The sequence below is a fragment of the Limanda limanda genome, chromosome 13 (assembly GCF_963576545.1).
Source record: "Limanda limanda chromosome 13, fLimLim1.1, whole genome shotgun sequence".
Taxonomy (NCBI): domain Eukaryota; kingdom Metazoa; phylum Chordata; class Actinopteri; order Pleuronectiformes; family Pleuronectidae; genus Limanda; species Limanda limanda.
Window position 1 is genome coordinate 21108960 of NC_083648.1, and position 24882 is coordinate 21133841.

At 41.8% G+C, this 24882-nt stretch overlaps 1 protein-coding gene across 1 annotated transcript in view; it reads left to right on the forward strand.

Moving 5' to 3' along the window:
* The first annotated feature begins 3828 nt into the window (after positions 1-3828).
* rem2 (RAS (RAD and GEM)-like GTP binding 2) overlaps positions 3829-24882 on the forward strand; it is a 25289-nt gene continuing 4235 nt past the window's right edge. The window contains exons 1-4 of the mRNA XM_061084905.1: positions 3829-3840; positions 6467-6803; positions 9159-9232; positions 19002-19179. Of these exons, the coding sequence (XP_060940888.1) occupies positions 3829-3840; positions 6467-6803; positions 9159-9232; positions 19002-19179 (601 nt within the window). The remainder of the gene's footprint in view (positions 3841-6466; positions 6804-9158; positions 9233-19001; positions 19180-24882) is intronic.

Consider the following 24882-nt stretch of genomic DNA (forward strand, 5'->3'; position numbering starts at 1 on the left):
CATCTTAATATAATTTAACATATTAATCTGTAACACACACTGACATTTTAACCTGATATAAACACACCTACTTTACTTTGTAAAAACGTTGTAAAACAATTTTCTGCAGTGAAGATTTTATATTCAATTTTTTTCATAAAATTAATCTGAATTTGTTTCATTACTCTTCAGATGTGTGGTTTATATGTTAGTTTGGATGATTTACTGGGGTGCTGTTGTTTTTTCATACATTCTTTTGTTGTCTCTTTAAATTAAAATCTTCAAATTAATAATCTATAATATTTATGAATCCCAGTTTAAAGTGAACCCATATCAAAGCCCGACGCATCCAACCTACTGAATTGCATTAGTGGACACCAGACAGTGAATTTCTTTGGATTATGAATTGTATCATTTTACTCTGACTCTGACGATTTCTATTACCTCTTATAAAAATTGTTTTAAACTTTGCTTTCTGATTTTATTTTGTTTGATGTGCCTGCACAGCACCTTGAATCTACCTCTGTACTAAATGTGCTTTTTAAAATATAACTGCCTTGCTTTGCCTTGAACAGGTGTATATGATGTCATGGGTCATTTTAAAATAATATATTTTCAAACACAAACACCAAGGAAAGACAGAGATGTGTTAAATAATCCAAGTTAATTTGGACAGAAATATATTTTTGTTGCTAAACCTTGCAGCTTCTTTTACAAAGACACAGGGCAGTATCTTCTCTTTGTATCTATGTGGGTTTTAATGCAAGGATTTGATCTTAAAAATAAATAAATGGCATTTGGTAAAGGAACAAATATTGACTATACTTAGTAACAGTTGGCCAAAACATCTGCTTGCATAATCCATTTTCACGCTCACAAGTGATATTCACCCACCATGTCATATTTAATTACACTGGATGGGAAGGTCATTCAAATCCAGCTGTGCCATTATCTGCTGTAGATCTGTGGATGGTTGGGATGTGATGACAATAAATCCATAGAGTACTCTCTCACCTTGCATGGGTCGTCTTATTGGCCCCTAAGAAACCTTTTGGTTTACCCTTTGACCGCCTGATCTCTCCCAGACTGCACCGCTCCACATTCTTATGACTGAATGCTTCCATTGGCAGGGAGAAGGCCTATCCGCGTCGATACCGTCTTGGTGGCTAATGACGGCGCTTATCTGTGTCATCTGTCTGTGCTGTGATCCTCTCACACAGTGCCGAGCAGCAGCGAGCGTGGATGTCCTGATGAGACTTAATTACGTCTACAGATCAGTGAAAGCTTAAAATTTAAGTCACGCTCAGCAGGCCCATTGAGAGGATCCTTCCCACTTCCATTCAGTGTGTTTAGTGCAGCCCTGCCGACGTGTCTGGAGGCCTGATGTACTTTTGAAAATACTCAGCGAAGAGCGGCAGTGAGTAGAAAGGGCTGCAGTGTGAGAATGAGAGAAGATTAATATCTCAGGGCTTCAGGAGATGGGTATTACGATGGAAGAGACTTCATCATCCGGATCAGCGTTTTGGAGACGTGTTGATTCGGGTGTGACAGGCCTTTACCACGATGGCCTTCAAAGGATGTCAGGACATTCACTGTCATTTAACAGTACTTACGTCCCACAGGGTGGATCTGTTTAAGGCAAAGAGCTATGAGCATCCAGGTTTGACTTTACACCAGTGCTTACAGTCCCCTTGATGGGCATTTTGGAGAGGAATGGTCTGAAATGAAAACGAGAAATAAGACAAAAAGAATAAAAGCTTTTACCAGGTAACAAAAACATAAAAAATGTGATATTTAACAAACATCATCAACAGCCTGATCACCAAGAAGGCCATCCGTACAAGCGTGTTTAGTGTTCCTTAAGATTTGATGGTGAGTTTAATTGTAAGAACTGTAGGAAAGGAATGGGCTGAGATATCACGTGTAAAGCACCAAAATTGTCATACAGTTCCTTTTTGTTATTTTCCACACCTCAGAAAGATGAAGAGCCACAGAGTGGAGAGTGCCAAGTAGTGACTGTCTTAAAAGATACACAATATGACAGCTTCCCCAAAGTGATGCCAAATCCTCTTGATCGTCCCCCTAGTGGCCGGCTGCAGTAAGGGTCATCAATCCCACCTTTTTCGTGTTAATGGACTGAATATGGACCAAATTAAAAAGACAAATTACATGTTAGAACTAGGGTTGGTAATCCTGGAAACTCTAATTAAGTTTTTCTCAAAGATGGTTTCAGTCCTTTTAGCTAGCTCTTAGTTAACCATCAGTAAGTTTAGTAAGTTAGTTATTTGATGATGTATTAACAGGGTGAAATGATCACAATTTAAAGCTGACTGACTCAGGTGTGCGTGTGCATCGGCGGGACCTTGATACCGCATCTCCATCCCACGATAGCTACTGCACAGACTCTGGCTCCCATATCACCTGATATGGCGGCTCCATATCAGAGATATTATTAGCTTGGATTGTAGCCATATGTTTCAAGTAGGTCTGATAAATGGAAACACTTTCTCCCAAAAAGAGCGAAGGCTAGGTCAGGCCCAGAACATGTGAGCCTGCATTTCATCCGTCATATTTCCCCCTTAGTTTTAGAAAGGTGGGTAGTACTGAGTATCTTAAATTTGACGAAGCTGCGTCTGCAGTGTAGGGATGATTTATGAACTGTTTTAGTATTGCCTCCCGCATATCCTCAGGAAAGGGTCTATTGAGGTCTTGTTTCCAAAGGGTTCTCAAGTTATCCTCATATTTACTGTTTATTAAAGAGTATATCGGAGAATATAAGGGTCCTATGAAAGTTCAACCGTAATGGTGGGGGGGCGTTCATAAGGAAAAGGAGCCTACTCTACAAAGTCCCTGATCTGTAGACAACGAAAGAGGCACTTAGATCAACATTTTCAAATGATTGCTTAAACGAGGTGATAAAGCTTGAATACAGCAGATTCCCAAAACTTCTTATCTGAGGTTGTACCAGGTCAAAAAAACCTCTGAGCACGTGACACGTTCTCCATGACGCTTCTCTCTGCCTCCCTCTGGCGGGCCCTTCACCTCACAGCGTAAATAACGGAACAAATGATTTTGTACCGTAAAACCCGAATGAAACACACCGGGAAAAAAAATCCCAGACCGGTGTCAGACAAAGGCACACATTTGAAGGAACTCGCGCGTCTCAGCCATGAGGGATGCGCTGGAGGAGGGAGGAGGTGAGGGGTACTATTCCTCCCCCATCGTCCCTCTGCTCTCACTCAAGCACGCGCAACCAATAAAAAGAGAGAGAGAGAGAGAGAGAGAGAGAGAGAGAGAGAGAGAGAGAGAGAGAGAGAGAGAGAGAGAGAGAGAGAGAGAGAGAGAGAGAGAGAAGGAGAGAGAGACTCAGGTATGAACAAGAGGGGAGGGCAGCACCGCTGGGGCAACCAAAGGACAGGAGGTGATGCGCTGTGCAGATGGCTCTCTCTCCTCCTCTTCCTCCTCCTATAGCACGTCGCCTTCTTTTCCAAACTGGGACGCAGGTGTAATCCTCCTCATCCTCACTCCGCCCTTCCAACTAACACCTTTGTGAATTGTCCATGCGCCGCGCGTCCCCGTGCAACTGGCTCCCAGTCCCGAGCAGCGGCGGCAGCAGCAGTAGCAGGAGCAGCAGGAGGAGGAGGAGGAGGCTTTACGCGCAGGAGTGAGAGGAAGAATAACATGATCATGTCAGATGAAATGTGGTGCGTCTCTTTTGTGCGCCGTCTCCTGCCCCCGTGGTGAAGACGATGCCGGGTGTGCAGCCTGCACAGATGACCTGAGGCGGGCGGTGCAGGAGGTCGCAACTACACCACTTGTTCCATAAAGAGAAGATATATATTAATAACCATGGCTGACCAGGTAAGGCCACGCACCACACCTCTTGCGCTCCTTACAATAGACCAGACTACACACACACACACAGACACACACAGACACACAGACACACACACACACACACACACACACACACACACACACACACACACACACACACACACACACACACACTCACTCTGTCTCTGTCTTTCTCTCTGTCTGTTTTTATGCAGCTCACATTGGTTCCTCTCAGTCACACTTATCTTTTTAAGCTCAGAATTTGGGGGATTTCTCATCTTCCCTCTCAGGAGAGGATTTCTGAACATTATCAGGCCTTCAGGGACTCTCAGTGAGTCTGTACCACTCTGTAGAGACTTTATAGTAAACTTCACTTGCTCAAATTCTTTAGGCGCCAGCTAGATTTTCGGCCCTGTAATTATAGCTGTGATGTGTTTGCAGTAAATCCTTAGTCTGGGTTACAGGTATTAAATCCATAGCTTCAGGCTATCTTTGCTCCCTCTATAGTGTGTTGTTCACCATAAATGATTTCATATACCTACATTACAATCAGGACCATTCACAAGTTTACACTGTGGCTGCAGCAGGTTCACAGCAGCAGCGGCAGTGAGTATAATTTGGCTGCACTAGACACTGCCTGTAGTATTAATTTTGTATTGTACACTGTTGTTTGCCCCAGTTTTCTCGACAGCCTGGCGAGAGAAGGAGATTAACCCCTGACACACTGGCTCACAGTCTCCTGTTTCTGCGTGTATGGCTCCCCTGAGCGCCACTGACAATAAAGGCCATGCTTAATTGATTAGCTCGTTCAATTAACTTAATTGAGCTTCCTTGTATGTGTGTGTGGGGGGGGAGTGCGTCTGTTTTTGTTTGTTTGTGTGTGTGTGTGAGAGAGAGAGAGAGAGTGTGTGTGTGAGAGAGAGAGAGAGAGAGGGAAATAGAGAGAGCGAGAGAGACAGAGAGAGAGAGAGAGAGAGAGAGGAGAGAGAGATCAAGTAGCAAGCCAACTGTGTCACAAGAAGCCACACCTTAAACATATGCTGCAACACTACTACTATACTATACTGCTTTACAATACTATATATTACATATTGACCTATATTATATATTGTACATTTTCTACTATACAATAACATACTGTACTATTATACTACACAGAATATACTACATGTGACAATATATAAGCAATTAGTAAATGTATACTTTAATACACTACACTCTACCAACATGTATTACACAAGACATCACAGAACACAATACCACACTACACTGTACTCTACCATAATCTAAAGTACTATATCATGAGATACATTGCTTTATTAATTTACTATACTGGACCTAAGCTGCATGGTTTTTTAGTATTCAATGGAACCAATACAGAATTGACCATCTTATTATACAATATCAAAACGGAAAACTAAGCAAACTCCTGAGAGATCTAAGCTGCCAGAGAAAAAGTCCCCAGTTTCTTGGGTACACCTGTACACTCTCACAATCCAATACAATCCTTTACAACAGCACTACAGTTGTTCCTAACCTTCTCAAACACTCAGGTGTGGTAGTTGACTTTGTTTAAGAGAGGTCCTGATTCAGCTCATTGCAATTTGTGAGACTTTACACTGTCGGGTTGATATGGATTGCATTTTAATCTAATACATTCCTGTTATTGTGTCAATCCCCTTTAATTAAGCGCCCGATTCTGTACTTAGCTTTTGTAGGCAGATGCTGTGCCTCGGTCGCCCAGGGGTGTCACTGGAGCTAGATTAATTGGTGTATTAAAATTGATGAGGGTCGTCAATGGTTGACCTGCTGCGGTTGCAGATACACACACACAGTAATGCACATGCACACACACACTTAGTCACACGGACTTTTTCGCAGCCACGTTATTGCTCTGGAGAACACCACTAACAGCTTTCTCAGTTTTAAATAACCAGGGATGGAGACTTTATCTTTTTGACCTATTTTGATGTGTTCATGCTGCTCACATGATGCACACCATGTACAGTTTACAGCCACCTAACTGCACTTCTGCTCTTATTACACACTGCTGCAACCTCTTCCTCTGTCCCTCCCTCGTTCTCTATCAACATACCTCCTCCTCTCTTCTTCTAACCCTAACCCTAACCCTGCTGTGTGTTGGGATTCTTTCATCCCCTGCCATCCTTTCAGCAGCGCTCCTCCCGCCACGTCTCCGTTATATCTTCACCCCTCAACGTCATCTCCACTCTTCCTCATGTAGGTTTCCCTTTGAAACACTGCATCTTCATCAGCACCTTTCTCTTACACTGCCACCCGTCCCTCTCACCTTCATTATTTTCACCTCCCTCCTTTTTCACACAAAGAACCCCCCCACCCCACACACACTCAGACAGATTGACAGACAGATAGACAGACAGACACACACACACACACACACACACACACACACACACACACACACACACACACACACACACACACACAAAGCACTTCCACTGCCACCCCATCCTCCATTGTTAACGTTTACAAGAATAGACAGTGCTACAGGTAGATCCACAGCTTGTTTATTTCAAGGTACTCCAGGTAGCAAAACCCAATATCTGACTGTGTTGTGGCTCATCACTATATTTACACATAGGTTTTTTTTTTTGTGTTCATTTCATTCTAGTACAGTATGTTTCTCACCACGGCGCCCCCCCTGCGGCGAGGAAGCACACCCCTGCCTGTCAAACACCAGCTGCGGAGGGAAGAGGCTGTGTCCGAGGACTGCGATTGGATGCCGGGCTTGGAGCAGTCTGCCACGTCGCCCATCAGTGACACAGCGGTGGCTCGGGATGAGTCCCTCGGCCAATCGGCAGCTGCACAGTCAACTTATCGCAGCCACGGCGGAGCTTTGAGAATAGTACTGCTGGGACAGAACGGCGTGGGCAAGTCGTCGCTGGCCTTATCTCTGGCCGGGCAGTCCGACAGATCCCTCTCTATAGACTCTGAGACACAAGCATGTGGTAATAGCCTACACAGGGATGTGTGGTGTGTGTCTTTGTGTGCATGTGCATCTATGGCAGGACTGAGAACCTTTTGAAATCAATCTCAAGGTATAGATAAGCTTTGGTCAGACGTCTTTGTAGCGATCAATGCTGTATTTATCTTGACTCATTCAGCCTTCACACAGTCCAGCCATGTAGGGGACAACGGGGTAAGATGAGCCTCTTCTTACATTTGAGGATTTTACTGCAAAACAGAATTATAGTTCTGTCAAACAATAGTTACTGTATTTCAAAGGAATAATAGCGGGCTAGTCAGCTGGAAACATGAGAACAATCTTAAAAGCATAGTTCACCAAAAAATGCACTCATTATCAACTCACCACTGGGTGAAGTGTTTGAGTCCATAAAACACTATAGGAGTTTCAGGGGTAAACAGCCTTGCAGCCAAATCCAATACAATTTGAGTAGTGGTGACTTTTCATGTTTGGTTGAATTATCCTTTAACGCTGTTGGTCTTATACACACAAAAACCAAAGTGCAAAGGTTTTACAGCAGATTTGCCTTTTACTGCATATTTAGCTGCATCTTTTACAGGCATGAGAGTGATATCAATTGATAAGTTGATGTTGCATGTTGTCTTTGAATTGAGCCATGCTTATTGTTGCTCCTGTTTCTACGTATGCTAAACATTTCTAACTAGCTGCTAGCTCACATCTTTGAACTAAGCCATGCTACTAATGCCATGTTCCATTACACGTTGGAGCTCGACCCTCGGAATGACCCAAATAACCAGAGTTGATAGCGTTCAAGTAGCATCGGAACAATGTTTATCAAAAACAGTTCGTAAAAACACATTACTAACACAATAGTAACACGTCCTGAGACAGTAATTGGACAGTACTATGTGTACAACACGTTTAATGACAGTTAGTGCTAGCTTTCCAGCCCCCGAGTCGAAATTCCGAGCTCCGAGATTTATGGAACGCGGCATTATTTCCCCAGTTTCGAGGTATGTTTGAGTTAGCTAACTATCTGATAGCTTACACCTTTGATCTGAGCCATACTTGTATCTCAAGCTCCTAGGTATGCTAAACTAACTTACTTCCTAGACAAATATGTTAGTAGTCAGCAAGAAAGCCAATGAATATTCCCCTCATTGTGTAAATAGCTGTTGAATCAGCTTGATCCACTTTGCCCCTCCGCCCCCCCGCCCTTCAGTCAGTAGGCCTGTCGCACTGTTTACTGCAACACCAGCGATAATCAGCTCTGGTCCTCGGCCGATCAATTTGTTAGTGGCACAAGGACCTGGTGTCCTGGAGAAGCTCACATGCCTCTGACTCACACCCATAGCTCACACCATACAGTATTCATTAGTGCAGATGAACTACGCTTGGATTCATGCATCATAAATGGGCAGGAAAAGCACTTTCATCCAAGTAGCTTGTACATGTTTCCCTGATAGGGAATCATATTATGCATGGGAATTTTAGAAGATTGCTAAATTATTCTATGAGCAACACATCGAAATCACAAAAAACATTAATCTGTTCAACTGAGCCCATTTGACACATTCAAATAGAAGCTCCAGCCTCAGATCAACCTCCTGGCTGGAATGACTCCTCGCTAATCAATATATGTCTTCACCAAGTAATTACCAGTAACAGACAGTCGAGGAATAACAACAGGAGCCTTGGCGTGCTGGTACCTTAAAATAGACCTGACAAACACAGTGGGTCTTTTTCAAGCCAAATTATCTTTTTCTTCTGTACGTTTTATTTGATTATTTTCACGTAAAATCTGACTAATAGTCTAACGTTAGAAATATTCCCAAACAAATGCAGTGTAATCCATCTTCTGTTCCAAATGTTAAAGACTAGAGTGCTCAGGGGTTTTAGGAATTTACAGTACATGGCATTTTTACTGAGCAGTGGTGAAAATATTATTTGTACTCAAACTTTAAAGATGAGCATTTTCAGTAAGAACAAATGGGTTTGGAGCTAAGAGCTCTACAGTAGGCAGGGAGGAGAGGCCGGACTGAAATATTGTTGGTTTCGGTCATTTTACAAGAACTAAGTTGGAAAGACAAATGTGGAATATTGCCTCTATTTTAGAGCATAAAAATATCCTCACGAAGATAAAAAAAAAGATAAAGTGTCCAAAATTGGTTGGAGTTCCATTTTTAAAGATTTAATTCGCCCATTTTAAACAACTCCAGAAACTGATGTGTTCTGGAGTAGGTCAAGGACACTTTTTAAGAACTAGAACAACTAGCATATTTTTTTGCGACAACACTGGTATTCGCCCTACAGTGTGTTGTGGTGTTGTTTATGTTTTGTGTGTGCTGATGTGTTTGACCTCGGTGTTTGTTTGCAGGTGAGGGCTACGAGTGCTCGGTGACGGTCGACGACGAGGACAGCAAAGTCATAATTTTCGACAACTGGAAACAGGTGAGTTACTCGTCTGCTTCGTGCTTTGCTCATTGGGGCTTGTTTGTATCATCGAGTTTAGACTTTTCCTCTTTTCCTGCTCCTGAGACCTCTGTTGCTCATAAGCCGTCTATTTGACTATTTCAGATTTTGACATTGTGGACTGGTGCTGTAGGTGAAAAAAAGGCATTTGTTTGATTTCCGTGATGGACAGATGATTGGTGTGCACTGAAGGCAGAGATAGTGTGTTCATACTTTTGCTTACACGTGTGTGTGTTTGCTGCACCATAAAGGGAATCCTGCAGGAGCACTACGCTGACTGCTATTGAGCTTTTCTGACTCTCTTTTTCTGCAAAGTGGTGAGGGCCAAAATAGTTTCAGTGATGCCTCCTCAACCTTTTGAGCTGAACAGTGTGATTGAGTTAATACAACTGGGTTTTTGAGCAGGAAAGCGGCACAGAACTTCAACAGCTTGTCCGAAAGCTCCTTGTGACACTGATGACATTATGTGAAATGAAAAAGTAAGCAGTCATTAATGCCTGTTAATAATGATGATGAAATGTTAGAGCACTCTAATTAGAGTTTAGGGTGGATTATCCCTGATGCATCCTTTACCAGATGTCCACTCGGGCCTCAGGGGCTCCCGCCTTAAGGTTAAATTATTCACACGCTGCCACATTTCGCTCTGGGGAAGTCCACTGGAAGCTAGCTGGTGTCCTCACTTTTCCTGTTATCACGTTGTTATAGCGTTATCCTCTGGTTCTCACCCCCAATTTCGCCGCCCTCTCCGCCTGCAGCTGTCATCATCTCCAAATATCTCCGTCCATTCACACTCTTGTTACATTTTTTTTGTGACACTTGCTCGCCTCTCTCCAGTGGCCCTTTTCCTGCCATGGTCAAGTCTCACCAAGAGTTAATTACATTTGTTATTCTGCGCGTGTTAATACGAGGCAGGCCCTTCAGACTGAAGCAACAGACGCCGGACAGCGGGAGGCTTGGAATAACTCCAGGGCCGTGAGCAGTGGGGGAAGGCAGAGAGATCTGGACAGCATCCTAAAATCATCTGCTAATTCGTGCTCATGTTTTTTGTGCTTTTTTTGGGGGGAGTGCCCGCAGATAGAAAACATGTACACGCACACACACACACATACATTGTGAGCACACAGTCACTCCCTCACACGGTCAGACAGATGTTGTCCAGCTACCTACCACACATCTCATGGACCTCAACTAGCAGAGTATTAACCGACAGCACCCCCAGTCCCTGGAGGCAGAGCTTCTGGCCTTGTAGCGAGCTGCAAGGGTTCTCCATGGGGCATCCAAACCTACACCCAAGTTACCATAGCAACACACACAGACAGACACACACTCACATACACACTCATGTATGCACAACCAGGGCTTAATCACTCACTCACGCATAACATCATGCTACAACAGTCAGCATCCAAAGCTGATGGCTCTGGGGCTTCGTCCGTTCCCTGACTGGCCCCATCGTTCCGTGGCGATATAAACTGCCAAAAAAAAGATGTAAAACTGTTACATTGACACTCAGCGATGGTTTGTTCGAGTGATTTTATTGGTCTTGCTGATTGACTCATGGAAGTCGAGATGGAGCTGTCATTTTCCCAACTGCAGTGCAAAGAGTGGTGCACAACAAACCCCAGGTTGCACTTATAATGCCATTGCCGAGACACATATAGACAATGCTGGCAGATGTCTGTGTGTGTGTGTGTGTGTTCGAGTGTTTCGTCATGTAGCACTGATAACAGTGTGTAAAACATAACACCGTACAAATGCACACAGGGTTGAGAGTCTGCTGTGCCAGATGCTGGGACGTTGTGAGCGTTGCTGACGTCACGCGGGTTGGATGGTTTAAATAAGTCATCCGCGTGCTTAAAATAGAAACACTGGCAAATTTGACCCAGCAAGACCGTGCCCTTCTCTGCTTTTAGCCCGACATTGGTTGTGTAATTGAATGTATCTCTCAAACATTTAATAAATTGGGTTCTGCATGTAGGGGACAAGGTCGGAGATTGAGGTCACTGACGACTCGATGGACTTTCAGACCCTTCTCTCTAACGTTTGGGGCTGTGTGTGGCTGTCTTAGGGACTCTACGTTAGCGCATTAGTGAAATTTATACCTTTCCTGAGTCAGTCTAAGAGTTTCCATTATTATTTGATAGCCTGAAATTTAAATATTTATTAAAAACAACCAAGATGGGGCGGCCTGAGGCCTGGAGAAATGTAGGCCAGTGCCTTATATGTGTGTTACTATCAGTGCGCAGCGAGAAAAGCTGCCGCGGAGGAACGGATCATTTGTTTTGCTGAAGCGAATTAGGGAGAAGGTCCAGGACGTAATTTGGAAGGAGATAATTACTGCTTGACCACATTCTTTCACTCGATTAGGAAGAAAGAAAAACATCGTTCCACCATCCAGTTCTCGGAAGAGAGACTGAATTCAGCCTTGTGTCCTGGGAGTTTCTTCCCTGGACTATTTTCTCTTTCATCCTTCGCTGTTCTGCTTCCTTATAAGAGTTGTTCTGCTCCATTTACAGTTTCCCATTTCTTGCCCTAATCCATGTAAGCTGTTATACTATAACCGTTTTGTTTGTTTTAGTCTCCTCAGGGATCCTTTTCTCATTTTTCTTTATTGTGTAAAAAAATGTGCATTGTATTTGAGGGCTACCAGGGAACTGCCAGAATACTATATCAGTCGTCTAGATCAGGTGTATTGTAGACAGAACCTTCGAAATCTTTCATTTTCTTTAAAAAGCTACATTGTTGTTCTTAGCATATAATATATTTTGGTCAAAACATTTCAGTAATATGATTTAAATTTGGAATCTACTGTACTTGGTTGTCTTAATAGATTTGAACTTGCAATATATTTTCCGCTGCCTGGGAGGTTATATTTCACCCCTGTCCATTTATTTTGGTGTGTTTGTTTGTTTGTTCTTTAATTGTAAGCAACATTTCTTAAATAACACTGGACAGATTTCCCACGGAACTTGTTGGAAGGATGTGGTATGCCTCACGGAAGAGCATATCACATTTTTGTGTAAATCCAGATCAGTGGGTGGATCCAGGAATTTTTATACTTTCTTGAACATTGCGAGATGTTTCTTGACTTCTTCTATGATTTCTCTTCAAATAATTAAGAGATCCTGATGAAAAATGAGACATATAAAGTGGAATGTTATTCATGAATGTGCAATTTGGTGCAGTTTGATTGAACTTAATGGGACCGTTGGGCCTTGGTGAAGGTTTACGCTCTACTGAGTGCCATTCTAGTTCATAAAGTTTTTCTATTAAATCATTTTAAAACGTTTTTGTACTGTCTGCTTTCTCTAGCCCACATGTTTACTAGTATTTAGGGTTTAGAGCATTTAAAAAAAAAAACTTGACATCGCTTTTCAAGATTTGCATTATAATGAAAAGCAAAGAGAAAGGATCTGGTATGACAGACATGTAAATTATTTAAAACACATCTAAGTTAATCTTAAAAATGACAAAAATGCAACATTTGGCAAGTTCGCATTAACAGCTAGAGCTGATTATAAGTGATGACTTCAGCAACTTGTGTGCCAAAATGTTTGCATACTTTCGGAGTTGGTTCCCTGACTTGAGGTGAGGTTCACATGAATTTTCCCAGCCAGGAGGAACTCGTTTTTTTTATTAGTTACAACACCATGTTGATGCATCATCAAGTCCCACGTTAGCTAGCTACAGCTAGAAAGACATTTAAGTATTTTTTGTTATTCCTAAAGCACAGTATCTTTGGGTGAATACATACTTTAAATACAGCCTATGGTAGTGTCATTTATTTATGCTGATAGATGTTAGCATGTCTATGTAAATTGACCTTAGTGAGCTACCTAAAATCAGCAGCTAATGTTAAAAATAATCTTTTGATCAGGTTCAAACAGGTTGATTAATGATGCTGAACCTTGTAGTCATTTGTAACTATGATTTGAATTCAACCGAGTCAAAGCACTAAAGAAAAATAAAAGCCAGTATATAAGCTAGTCATCTATAGCATGATAGTTAATGGTAGTAGTATCTCTAAGCTTCAAAGTGTAATTCACATAGTTTCAAAAAACCTGTTTGTGCAACATTGCATAATTTATTCATATCGTATTTATTCACTTAATTTATTCATAACCTCAACCATAAAGCAGCAGAGCAAAGGGTGAGAGGCAGAAGCGTGTTGGGCCTTCTGTTGACATGCGAAGCACTGAGTTGCAGCTGGAATTAAATAATATTATTTATTTATTTTTTGTATCTAATTATGAGGCCATTAATGTATGACAATAAAATACTGTAATTCAATACACCTTTCCCCCCAAATTTGCCATGTGAATGTCTCATTTTGGACAAAAGACAGGTAAAACCTTTTTAATCTAAGATCGCATTTTATTGTGTCCTAGACGGAAATCCTTTTTTATCCTCGCTGCACAGGGCAGGTCAAAGGTCAACTGCACACAACAGCTTTCCTGATACCAGTAAGGATTCAGGGATTTGCTAATGGACACTTCAGCAGGGTGGAGGCTCTACATGCTGTCATAACAAAGCTTGAATCTGGGTCATGCAGGGACACTTACTACACTACCCTTCTGTGTGTGTTTGTGTTTGTGTGTGTGGGTGTGTGTGTGATGTCAGCTGAATTTCGGGAATGATGTGGTCATCGGTGGCCGTTGCTCACGCAGGCTCGTGTGTGCTCCGTGTGTGCTTTGTGTGTGTGTGTGCAGGCCAGATGGACTCTGCAGTATATTTCCTAAGGGAATCATTGTCTCTATGCAGTATTAAAGTTAGGCCAGAGCAAGACCACTACCTCAGCACTCTGTCCGCCCTAAGCTTTGTCATCCAATTATCAGATTTTGACTTAGAGCAAGTGGTTTTCTTCTGTCTTTCTTCTGATCCTTGCTTCCCTTACTTCCTTTTCCCTGCTATTCCCTCTTTCATTTTGCTCTGACAGACACAAACCAAAGAGGCAGATTGCATGTGTTTGCTTTTGATAAAGACAAATGGTAACACGGGTGTAACATGCATTTATCAGTGTGCGCACTCTGTGCATGTTTGTGCAAGCAGGTGTTTGACCTTTTGTTTCCATGTAAAGGCTGTAAGCTGCTTTGCTCATGTATCTTACTCTGAAAAGAAAATGAGTTTGGAGCCAATAGATTGCAATAGTTCATGATCTGTGTTCCAGGCAGGGGGGGAGTATTTTGTATAATGAGAAATACACTAACACCAGCGCAAACACACACACACACACACACACACACACACACACACACACACACACACACACACATACACACACACACACACACACACACACACAGACACAGCGCGCTCATGCACACTCTCAAAAAAAGGTCCGTATGCTGTGTTTTCTGCCTTTGTTCCCAGCTGGGGGTAATAACAGTTTGAGTGCTCGTGGAGGCGCAGCAAGTTATGCAAATGAGATCTGATAAGTGATTCATTGTCCTCATAGTTAATGGTTGCTGGTGTAGTTTGTTGGTGTTTGATGTGTTTTTGAGTGCATGTTAATGCATGTGTGTGCGCATGCTGTGTGTTGTTTCTCTGCATATTAAAAAGCTTACGAAAACTCAAGTTCATTCCAGTTCAGCAGAATATTAAATGCAGTTTTTCAACCTCAGCTTCACGAGCTTTGAGCTACAGCCCCTGGATGTAAGGTCTGCACATATCATAAATGTCCTTTTCAAAAGAAAAGTCATGTCAAGTGATGTATTCATACCATGCTTCCCATCATGTTTGATTGGATGTGTGTTTTTCTTATCTACATTTGCGCCTGGTAAAAGGAAAAAGCCTGGCATGTGATCCTCTCTATCTGATCGAGCTTGATAGGACTGCATTGTGAGCTTTCTTTTTTTGAAGATGACATTTATCATGGTGGATGAGGGCCTGATTGCCCTATACTCAGTTCATATAGAGTTAGAAGCTGAAGCAGAGCACCAATATGTCTCAAGGGTTTCTTTCAGACCAATTTATACCATTACAGATATTTCCATATGGCCGTACATTTCAACCTTTAAACAGAAATTGCAGTAAAGAAGTAAGGAGGATGTGTTTGAAAATGTGTTAGAGTTAAAATACTGTATCATGTTTTTAATGGTCAAAGGACAAATACTTATTACTGTTATGTTTATGTATTTCAGTGAAACTGAAGCTATCAATAAGATAGATAGTCGTAAACAGTTATAGATGATGGGCATTAACATGAGCTTTTGACAGAATATAGCCCAAAGCAACAGTCCTCCAACAACAAAAATATTTATAATTCATTCAATGTTTTAATATAGAGCCAGCAATGCAAGGTTTTGATGTTATTATTATTAGGTTACTGATTACTGACTATTTATTATGAGACTAAGATTATCTGTAAAATATACCAAAGGGCCTGACCATAAAGCATGGAAAACCCCTCCACACCAATTACGCTAGACATATTCAGAGAATGACTGTCCACATACTTTTGGCCATGTAGCTTTGCAAGAAGTATACAGATGTTGATCAAGGGAAACTTTACAGATCACTGACATTACAGAGAAAATGGTCTGTTTAGCCAGATGAAATATTTGTCATTGAGATAATTTAATGAATATCTTTCCTGAATGCTCATTGATCTGAGTGCTTCTGTGTGAGCCAGGCTTTTGTGTTTGTGTGCCAGTCCCTGTGTGTCAGTTCCTGTGTGTGTGTTTGTGTGTGTGTGTGTGTGTGTGTGTGTTTGTGTGTGTGTGTGTGTGTGTGTGTGTGTGTGTGTGTGTGTGTAGGTATTGACAGATGGCTGGTTCTCTGTGAGACAGAGAGGAGCTGCTTAATCAAGAGGGAGAGAGTTGGCAGTGTCCAGGGTTGTTCTGCCTTGGTTCGATTTGCTTGGTCACAGTATTCTTCCTGGACCCATTCCATCAACCTCCTAATCGATGTCCACTCGTGTTGTTACTCCTTTGCTCACAAAGATTAGCTTCTCCCTCACTTTATCTCCCTGTGCCTTGTAGTTTCCATTCTTCGTCCTCCTCCCTCAGTCAGACTGTGACAGGTGGTGGAGCCGCCTTCCATGCCATTGGCTGGCTCAGCTCCGTTTTTCTCCTCTCCCTTGTCTTTTCCTGTGCTCAGTCAAACAGACCGTGCCAAGGCACTTCCCATGAATTTCCTGCTCCGGGCTCCGATCCGATAGTACTTGGCCACTTGAAATGGTGTGAATTTTTCAGGCGTCTGAAACTCTCTGGGGGGCGGGAGTTTACCCTCAGGACTGCGGATGTAGGGCAAGGGCATCTGCACGCGCACATACACTCTGACAATATGCAGTCCAAGGCATGGAGGCAGATTGGGTTATCTGGTGGGTATAAAATGCTTTTGTATTGATTCAGTCACTACTATTTATGGCTTCAGACTCCTATTTTGAGCTGAAATACACATCGATTGTTTTGTCTGTTCTACAGGTCAGAAATAGACAATGTTTAGACATAACAGAACCGAGAATTAAAGATTAAACCATCAACTAACCCACAAATAAAATAAACCAGAAATACTTTGTCGACACAGTGGTTATACATTGGATTTGATTTGAAGGCTACAATGCCATCTAGATGTGAAAAAGTAGTTCCTGGGTGTTTTCTAATTCTGAATTCCTGGCTCTCTGTGTTATTAATAGATAATGGAGCTTTTACTGGCGTTACTGCCAGGAAAAGGCAAGTTTCCAGAGGTTTCCAGTGGCGGAAATTGGGCTTTTCGTGTAGTGTACACTACAGATTTATTGTTTGGATAAAAAATAGTTTATTTCGATTGTACTTGTCAAAATTTACTTTACAATAATCTTTTGTTCAAATATTTTCAACCTCAAAGTATGATGTTAGTCTGGAGCAGCATTGTTAAACCATGTGAATTGAAAAAAAGTAAAATACAGAGATAACATTTCAAGGATTTTAAAAACATAAATATTCTCCTGCAATATATAGAAAATAACTTAAATAAATTTCTAAAGGTGTGGATCAAGCAGATACAAATGTAAGCTGAGTGGAAAAAAGATTCTGTATCTCACTTTGGAGTTTTAAAGCTTTGAGAGTTTGGGATAGTCTTTTGGGGGGGGGGGGGGGGGGTAAGCTGCAGGAAGAGTTTGATGTATTATTACCTTGAAGTTTTTTAGCTGGGAGCATTTAGTTGGATTTTTATTTCAGTATATATTAACTAACTTTTTCATTTTGAATGTCTTAAATGCTGCACTATTTTCTATTGCTAGTTGTTACCATGTCTGGTGCTAGGCAGTACGTAGACAGTGGGCTTATCTGTGCTTTTTTGCTGTAACCTGCCACTTTTGATCCCTCATTAATATGTAAAATATTGACTCGTCCAACTTAAAAGTACTGACACATCATTTGGTGTTTTAGCCTATGACGGTTCTGCTGTTTGGTGCTGGACAGGTTGTGTGATTGAGTTTTTCACAATATAGGCTACATGTCTCATTTGACCCATAAGGTTTACATGAAAATATGCATCAGTGCATCTTCATACCAGGAAGCACAGGTTAAGGTTGAGGTTTTTTGGCCATGTTCCAAACAAAGAAAGTGTGTAATGTAAAAATCTACGATGTTCTGTGATATAAATGTGCATGTAATCCACATGACCACATACTTCAGACTTACATCCAAACCTGGGTTGCATTTCACAACCACAGGGAATTGAGTTCAGTAAACCCTGAACCATATGGAGTCTCTGCATCTAATATCCCTCCTGCCATTATCTACAGAGCTAATCCTGAAGAGGTTGCAGGGGGAGCTGGAGCCAATTCCAGCTGAGAGGCAGGGAATACCCTGTCGCCAGCATATTGCAGGGCCAACATGCAGAGGAACAGCCTTTCACACTCACCTAACCTGCATGTCTTTGGACTGTGGGAGGAAGCCAGAGTACCCAAAGACATGGGATGAACATGCATCCCAGAAAAGCACCTGGCCAAACTAGATGTTGTTGCTCAAGTGTTAGCCACTTCAACACTGTGAGGCCCTGCATCACATGTCACTGACAAATGACCAGATCTTTGACGGATAAAAGACAACATATAATTTGGGGACTGGCTGGGAATGCTTACTTAATGTAATCTCTTACTGTGAGATTGTGCTGTCACGTTTTGTCTTGATCAGCGTACAGGGAATGAACGATCATTAATATTCAGGAATACCCAGGAGAACCTTGAAACGAGTAATTTTACACCCATGACCCTCCTCAGTCAAATTTAAATGTGGCTGACAGAATCAGAGAGACAAAGCGAAAGAGGACAATGATGGTCCCAGGCTCTTCCAAGCTGCTTTTTCCTGCTGCAGCCACTCTTGCAAATTGAGCCTCTGTGACAGGAGCCCCAATGGGACGTTGGTGGTCACTGTTAAAAGGGTCAGGATATTCAAAGTGAAGCGTGATGTGCGCACAGTCAGCTTGAGCAAAGCCTCCTCTGTGTCCTCCCCTGGGACAGTGATAAAAACTAAAGTGCCGTCTTCCTGGCGTTGGCATTAATGTCCTTTCAGTGGCAAAGTTCCAGCACAACAGAAAAATAACTTGAAGAAGGAGGCTGAGTTTAAAATGGTGTGCAAGGACAAATTGCCAATTTGTTGATGGCATGAAGGGGATCTTGTGTGTTGTGTTGCAGCTACGTGACATTCCACACCTATTCAGCCGTCACTGGATCTCTCCCGTGTGTGAGCATGTGCTAATCTTCTCAGCCAGGGTGTTGATTTATTAATGCATGTGTTGTATATGTGTGCTTTTCTATCCCCAGGACCTGTCCGCTCTACAGTGTGACGTGTGTATCCTGGTCTTCTCGGTGACTGACAGGCGGAGTTTCCACCGCACCTCCCAGCTCCGCCTCCTCCTCAGGGAGGCCCAGCCACACACACCAATCATCCTGGTGGGCAACAAGAGCGACCTGGTCCGATCCCGTGAAATCAGCTCAGAGGGTAGGTGGAGTGAGGGGCGCTGTTCTCTAATGAAAAGCTGTCACACTCGCATGTAATTGACTGGTCGCCAAACCCCCCTCCTGTCCAATCAAGCTAAGCTGCTGTAACTAGGCACAGCAAATTTGATTTCTCCATAAACCACCTTTGAAAATGAAACGTGTGTAAAGCCGGTGACTTGTTGTATTATCATTTTTAATCCATGGAGGCTATATATTTGTAAAACCGGATTTATACTTTCATGATGTCCCGCGAATGTCTATGTGTCACTCAGTTGGGGCTATTAGGAGAAACACTAATGCATCTTGATGCAAGGAACTATTTTGGCTTCAGGATATTGGACATCATATTTTAGTTTCTATCCAGTTTTTATAATGCACCTGTGAAGGCTCCACATGCTGAAGCAGTGTGCCTAGTGTGAATTGGTCATTATTTTATATTTTTATTTTTTTTCTACAAACAAGGCAAAAGCAAAAATGCAAGGAATGGAATTAAAGATACCTGTGTAATATGTAACAATTCTTTATTAAAATGTCTAAAAACTACGAGACCTATGTTACATTTTTCAAAATATTACCCACAATGTTCAAACCCAAGGAAATCCTCGATTTGAGTTTGCCTTTTAACTGTCACATCAACTTCATGCAAACAATGTATAAAGAAGAAAAAAACACACTGCAAGCCCATCCTCTGATCAGCTGTTTTTTCCTTCCACTGTTTGTATTGGTCCTTGTTCACGATTCTTCATTGCTGTTTGCTGCGTGACATGAATTAAACATTAATGCATTATGATTTGCACTTGAGTTGCATCATGTAGAATTACATTGGTAACAGTATTGGATAAACTCCCATGAGCCCATGCTTCTTCACAACGTCCTTCAAAGTAGTCCGTTGGTTATTGTTTTGATTGAGAGGACACCTAGGGGCCAAGTTACATATTGTAAGTTTGAATAATGTGTTTATAAGCTTGAAGTAAGATGCTACCTTTAGCCTGTCTCGCTGACTAGCATGCTATTTAGATCTCTAATGTTGCCCATGTTAATTCCAAGGCCAGGGGTGGGAAACATTTTTGCTATCAAGAGCCAAATTTAATTTAAATATCACACCAAGGCGAGGTGTCTGATGTCAGATGGTAGTGGTGAAGATGAAGCTGCTCACTGTTTTTTGTCCATGTTTGGGTCAGTGAGTCTGGATTCGGACTGAGTCTTAGCAAGAATTGGTTGGGATAAGAAATGCTCATAGCAGTTGTTGTAAGTAGCTTCGAGCTCATCGTAGATTTCCTGCTCAGTGATTTTGTGTTTTAGGTTGTCAGGCAAAAGTAGTTTTTACCACATTAAAACCTTAACAATGCAGTTTAACAGTTTCTTTTATTTACTTTTCATATAATGAGACTCCTCACCAAATGTTTGAAGGAGCTTTGCAGAATCACCTCAGTATTAATTAGCCATGGCAGGTTTATTTTCATGCAGAGTAGATGAAAGCACTGTGTGTGTAGGCAATGCATGATTTCACTTTCGGAGCAAGTCCTCAGCTGCAACAAGGCAACTCCTTCTGAATGAGGTTTCATTTTCTGCTCACTGAACAACTTGCCTGTGTAGGATGATCTCATAATACGGTCTTGTGAAAACGGCTTTTTGGGCACATAAACTCCATCAGTTTAAGGTTTTAAGAGTCTTAACTTATCCGAGCATTTGTCCTCTCAAAAGATAGGGTTTAGCTATATGTTTCCAGCTGTAATGATGACCAAGATTGACTTTTTTCATCATGCAACGCTGCTCCCACAATCTAGACACACTGGCTTTTGTTTTTATCCCTCCTGGACAGCGCAACATTGTGCATCTGCTATGCTATTCGCTATAATGCTTGTCAGCAAAACCACCTAACTGTGACATATGTGTTTGTATCACCCTGACCATGACCTGGCAGGCACACAGCTGGGGCTCAGGGCTCACCCTGAGGGACACGTTAGTGTCTACTCCATCCATCCATTACAATTATCCTTTCAGGCTCACAGGGGGAGCTGGAGCAAACCCCAGCTGACACGAGGCAAGCAGCGGGAGACACCCTGGACAGGTCACTAGGGTATTGTAGGGTCAACATACAAAGACAAATGACACACACATTCACACCTATGGTACATTTTGAGTCTAAATTTTTGACTGTGGGGGAAATTCAGATTAAAATGTAAGTCTTGTCTACCTTTGACTGATTTGAAGAACCCATCTTTTTTAAATGACCAAGTATTTCAAGTGGAATAGCTGCCACTGTTATGATTATAATGTGTGCACCCTCCCTTCCGTGTGAGAACTGAAAGCTTGACAAGCAGTGCAACAGAGGCTTAGGAAATGCTTCTTCCCAGACAAGCAAACAGCTGGGTGACTGATGCAAGAAAAAGGAAAAGGAAAAACATAAGAAAAATTTGAGATGCACTCTGATGCTTCTGTCTAATGGCTTTCTAGAGGCTCCCAAAGGGGGACATTTTTGGTAATCTGGCAGTTATTGATGCTTTTCCATTGCTTATGATGCATGAGAGTGCTCATGTGCTCAAAATGCAAATATATATTTAACAGACAAACACTAACACACATTACTCATCTACACCTTCTATTTACTCCTCTCTCTGTCATCCTCATCTCTTTCTCTCTCCATCTAGGTAGTTTAACATAAATATTCCTTCAAGCCGACATTGTCTCCATTAAACAGACTCTTTGGGGATCTAACTTTGATCAGCAAAATCAATTTCCTATCTGTTAACAACATCCAGGGATAAATACTCTGTTGCTAAACACCTCATGGGAAGAAATTCTATCAGCTCTTATTGCTGTAAAGTGATGGAAATACGCACTGTCTACACAATCTCTTTACCCTGTAGGCTTTTTCTAATGTTTTATTGTTTTGCCAAAGTGAATCTCGCTGGATGTTATTAGTTTATTATGTTAAAGAAATCCACTACACAAGAAGACCTTAAGCACTAAATAAGTGATATCTCAACAGATGAATTCAGCAGTGGTTTACATTTTGATTCAGCTGCGGATTTCTGCCCTGCAACACATAAATCATCCAATTGTCATGTAAGCAGCTAACTGTCACATATTAATCTTGAAGAGCAAACATATGGAAGCTACATTCTGAAAGTTTTACCAGAACATTGGTATCAACAAAATTTTCTGGTGTGTATAATGGATACAAACCTCCACATTCAGAGTTGCTCTATGCTCATGGACACCAATACATAAAATAGTGAAAGTAGTAATGTTAAAATATGACATAATCAGACTATGCTCTGTAATATGTTAAGAGGAATATGAATGGTATATTCTATTTGCAAGTCATGTAAACATCCATCAATCCGCTATCGACAACACTTATCTTTGAGGGTCATGGGGGGAGCAGGAGCCGATCCCAGCTGACATTGGGTTCGAGGTGGGGTACACCCAGGTTGCGAGTGTTAAGTAGAGCTGATATATGGAGATAAACGACCATTCACATTCACACCTTCAGTGTCCAGTCAACCTTACCCCATATCTGTATGTCTCGGACTGTGGGAGGAAGCTGTAGTACCTGGAGGAAACCCATGCTGACGCAGGGAGAACATGCAAATATGTAAGGAATCGCTTTTTGCTGTGAGGTGACAGTACTTAACACTGCACACCACACACTACTCTTTTAAACATTATAATTGAAGCAATGTCTTATTCAGAATCAAGTCAGATCATTGCTGTCCATGTACATTTGTCATTGATTGAGAGGACTACTTAATGCAGATTTTTTATGTTTAATTGAAATGATTGTGTTTGAGATTTGATCGATCTGAGAGCTATAGCTTTACTCATTCATCATTGCTGCACAGCAAGCTTTGTAGACTTTTTATATTTGGCATGCCACACTGAAGCAAGGTCCCGGCACAACACAATCACTGAGAATGCAACACACAGCGACAAACTGAATCCGTTTAGCCATGCTTAAAATTCCACTGAGCAGGGATCAGAGCACAGGCAGGATATCATTTTACTGAAGGTTATAGTGGAAATATTATGAAGAGTTGGCTGCAGAGTATAAGTGAGAAGATTGACAGCAGACCTTGATTTGAACTTGTATTCGAATTGTGTAGAAACTCGTAGGGTTACCCCTGCGATTTCTGTCATCCCACAGTATATGTTTACTTTGTAAATGTCTCACATTATTATCATCAGTATAAAGACATATTTTTATGCAGCTGCAAACATTCCCATATCCTTTCCATCCAACCCTCTGGAGGGTTTACATCTCTATATCCCTCGGCTCCGGCTCGTTTTCTTTGTTTCGTTTTGTTGTTTTTTTCCAGATCCCATCCCTGTTTGAATTATCTCCCTCTAACAAGATGCTGCTCCCACTATAATTATATATGTTGGTATCCACCATACATGCACAGCTGCATGCGTGCGCACAGACACGACAAGTGCAAAAACAAGCAGGCGTACTCCCCTCATCTCTCTATCTTTTTGAAGACGCCTCAGAAGACTGTGATAAGAGGGAGGGGAAGAGGGGGAGTGACGGAGGCAAGGGGGAATGGATGAGAATGGTATAAGTGTGTGTGTGTGTGTGTGTCTGTGTGCGAATTGGAGCCTTGGTTTGAAGAGGTTTGTGTGATGCATTATGTTAGCAGAGTGTGCAGAGAGAGCCGGGCTTGTTTTGTTGTCCTTGAGAGTAACACTTAGTTTCAGACCTTCACAATGAGAACATTTCTCACAAAAGCAGTCTATACAGCTACTGTTACACCGAGAAACCTTTTTTCTCAGGTGCTGTTGAATTCATTTAGAATAATTTCATATTGTCCATATCTTTTCTTGCCGGTATGATAGAGGTTCTCCAGCGGCTCTTTTGTGGAAGACATTCCTGACCAACTGCTCATTTTATGAACTTCTGCCTTTTTGTATCTATTTGGAAAGAGTAAAATTGGTTCCCTGAACAACCGCAGTTGCTTGAGAATGGCTTTAAAATTAAACTGTGCTGAAATTGTCAGTGACCAGTGGTGAACTTCACTCTCAGATACAATAGAAGTCAAAATAATGGATTAATGAAGAATTCCTCACAAGCATCTGTCACAGGAATATACAGTTCACATACACTTGACTCTGCTTTTAATGTTGACGTTCTTTTAGTTCTTTTTTATTTCCTAGGATATTGGCTCTTTGGGTTTTCTGAGTTTAGAGAGACATTCCTATTTGAAGTTCCTTGAGATGTATATTGTGATTTGTCTCTATTCAAATAAAATTGAACTAAATAATAATAACTAATGTAATAAGTTAGGCTTTTGATGTGGAGTCAACCTCAGGCTTTGACTGTGAGGGTTGAAACCAGGAGCAAACACACAGTCAGAGGCAGAAAGGAAAATAAAAAAAGCGAAAAATGTGAACTTGTGTGTGTTCACTGTGCAGATCAATTCTTGTTTGGCTTGCTTTGTGGTGAAATTTAAACAGGGGCAGCAAGTGTAAAATTTGTGCACATCGCCTGTCGACTCGGTCAAAACTTAGGTTTACACTTAATGACACGAGTGGAAGGAGCAGGCAGGGACGTGAGGAATGAATAATGAGATATTCCTTTGCTCAGCATCTTTCCTTACTTCATGACAACAAACAAAACGGGAGCGTTGCAGTGGTCACGGCGTATGGAAATGTTCCGGCCTTGTTCCTAGGGGCGCCCGACACGGATGTTTCCTGGTGTTCT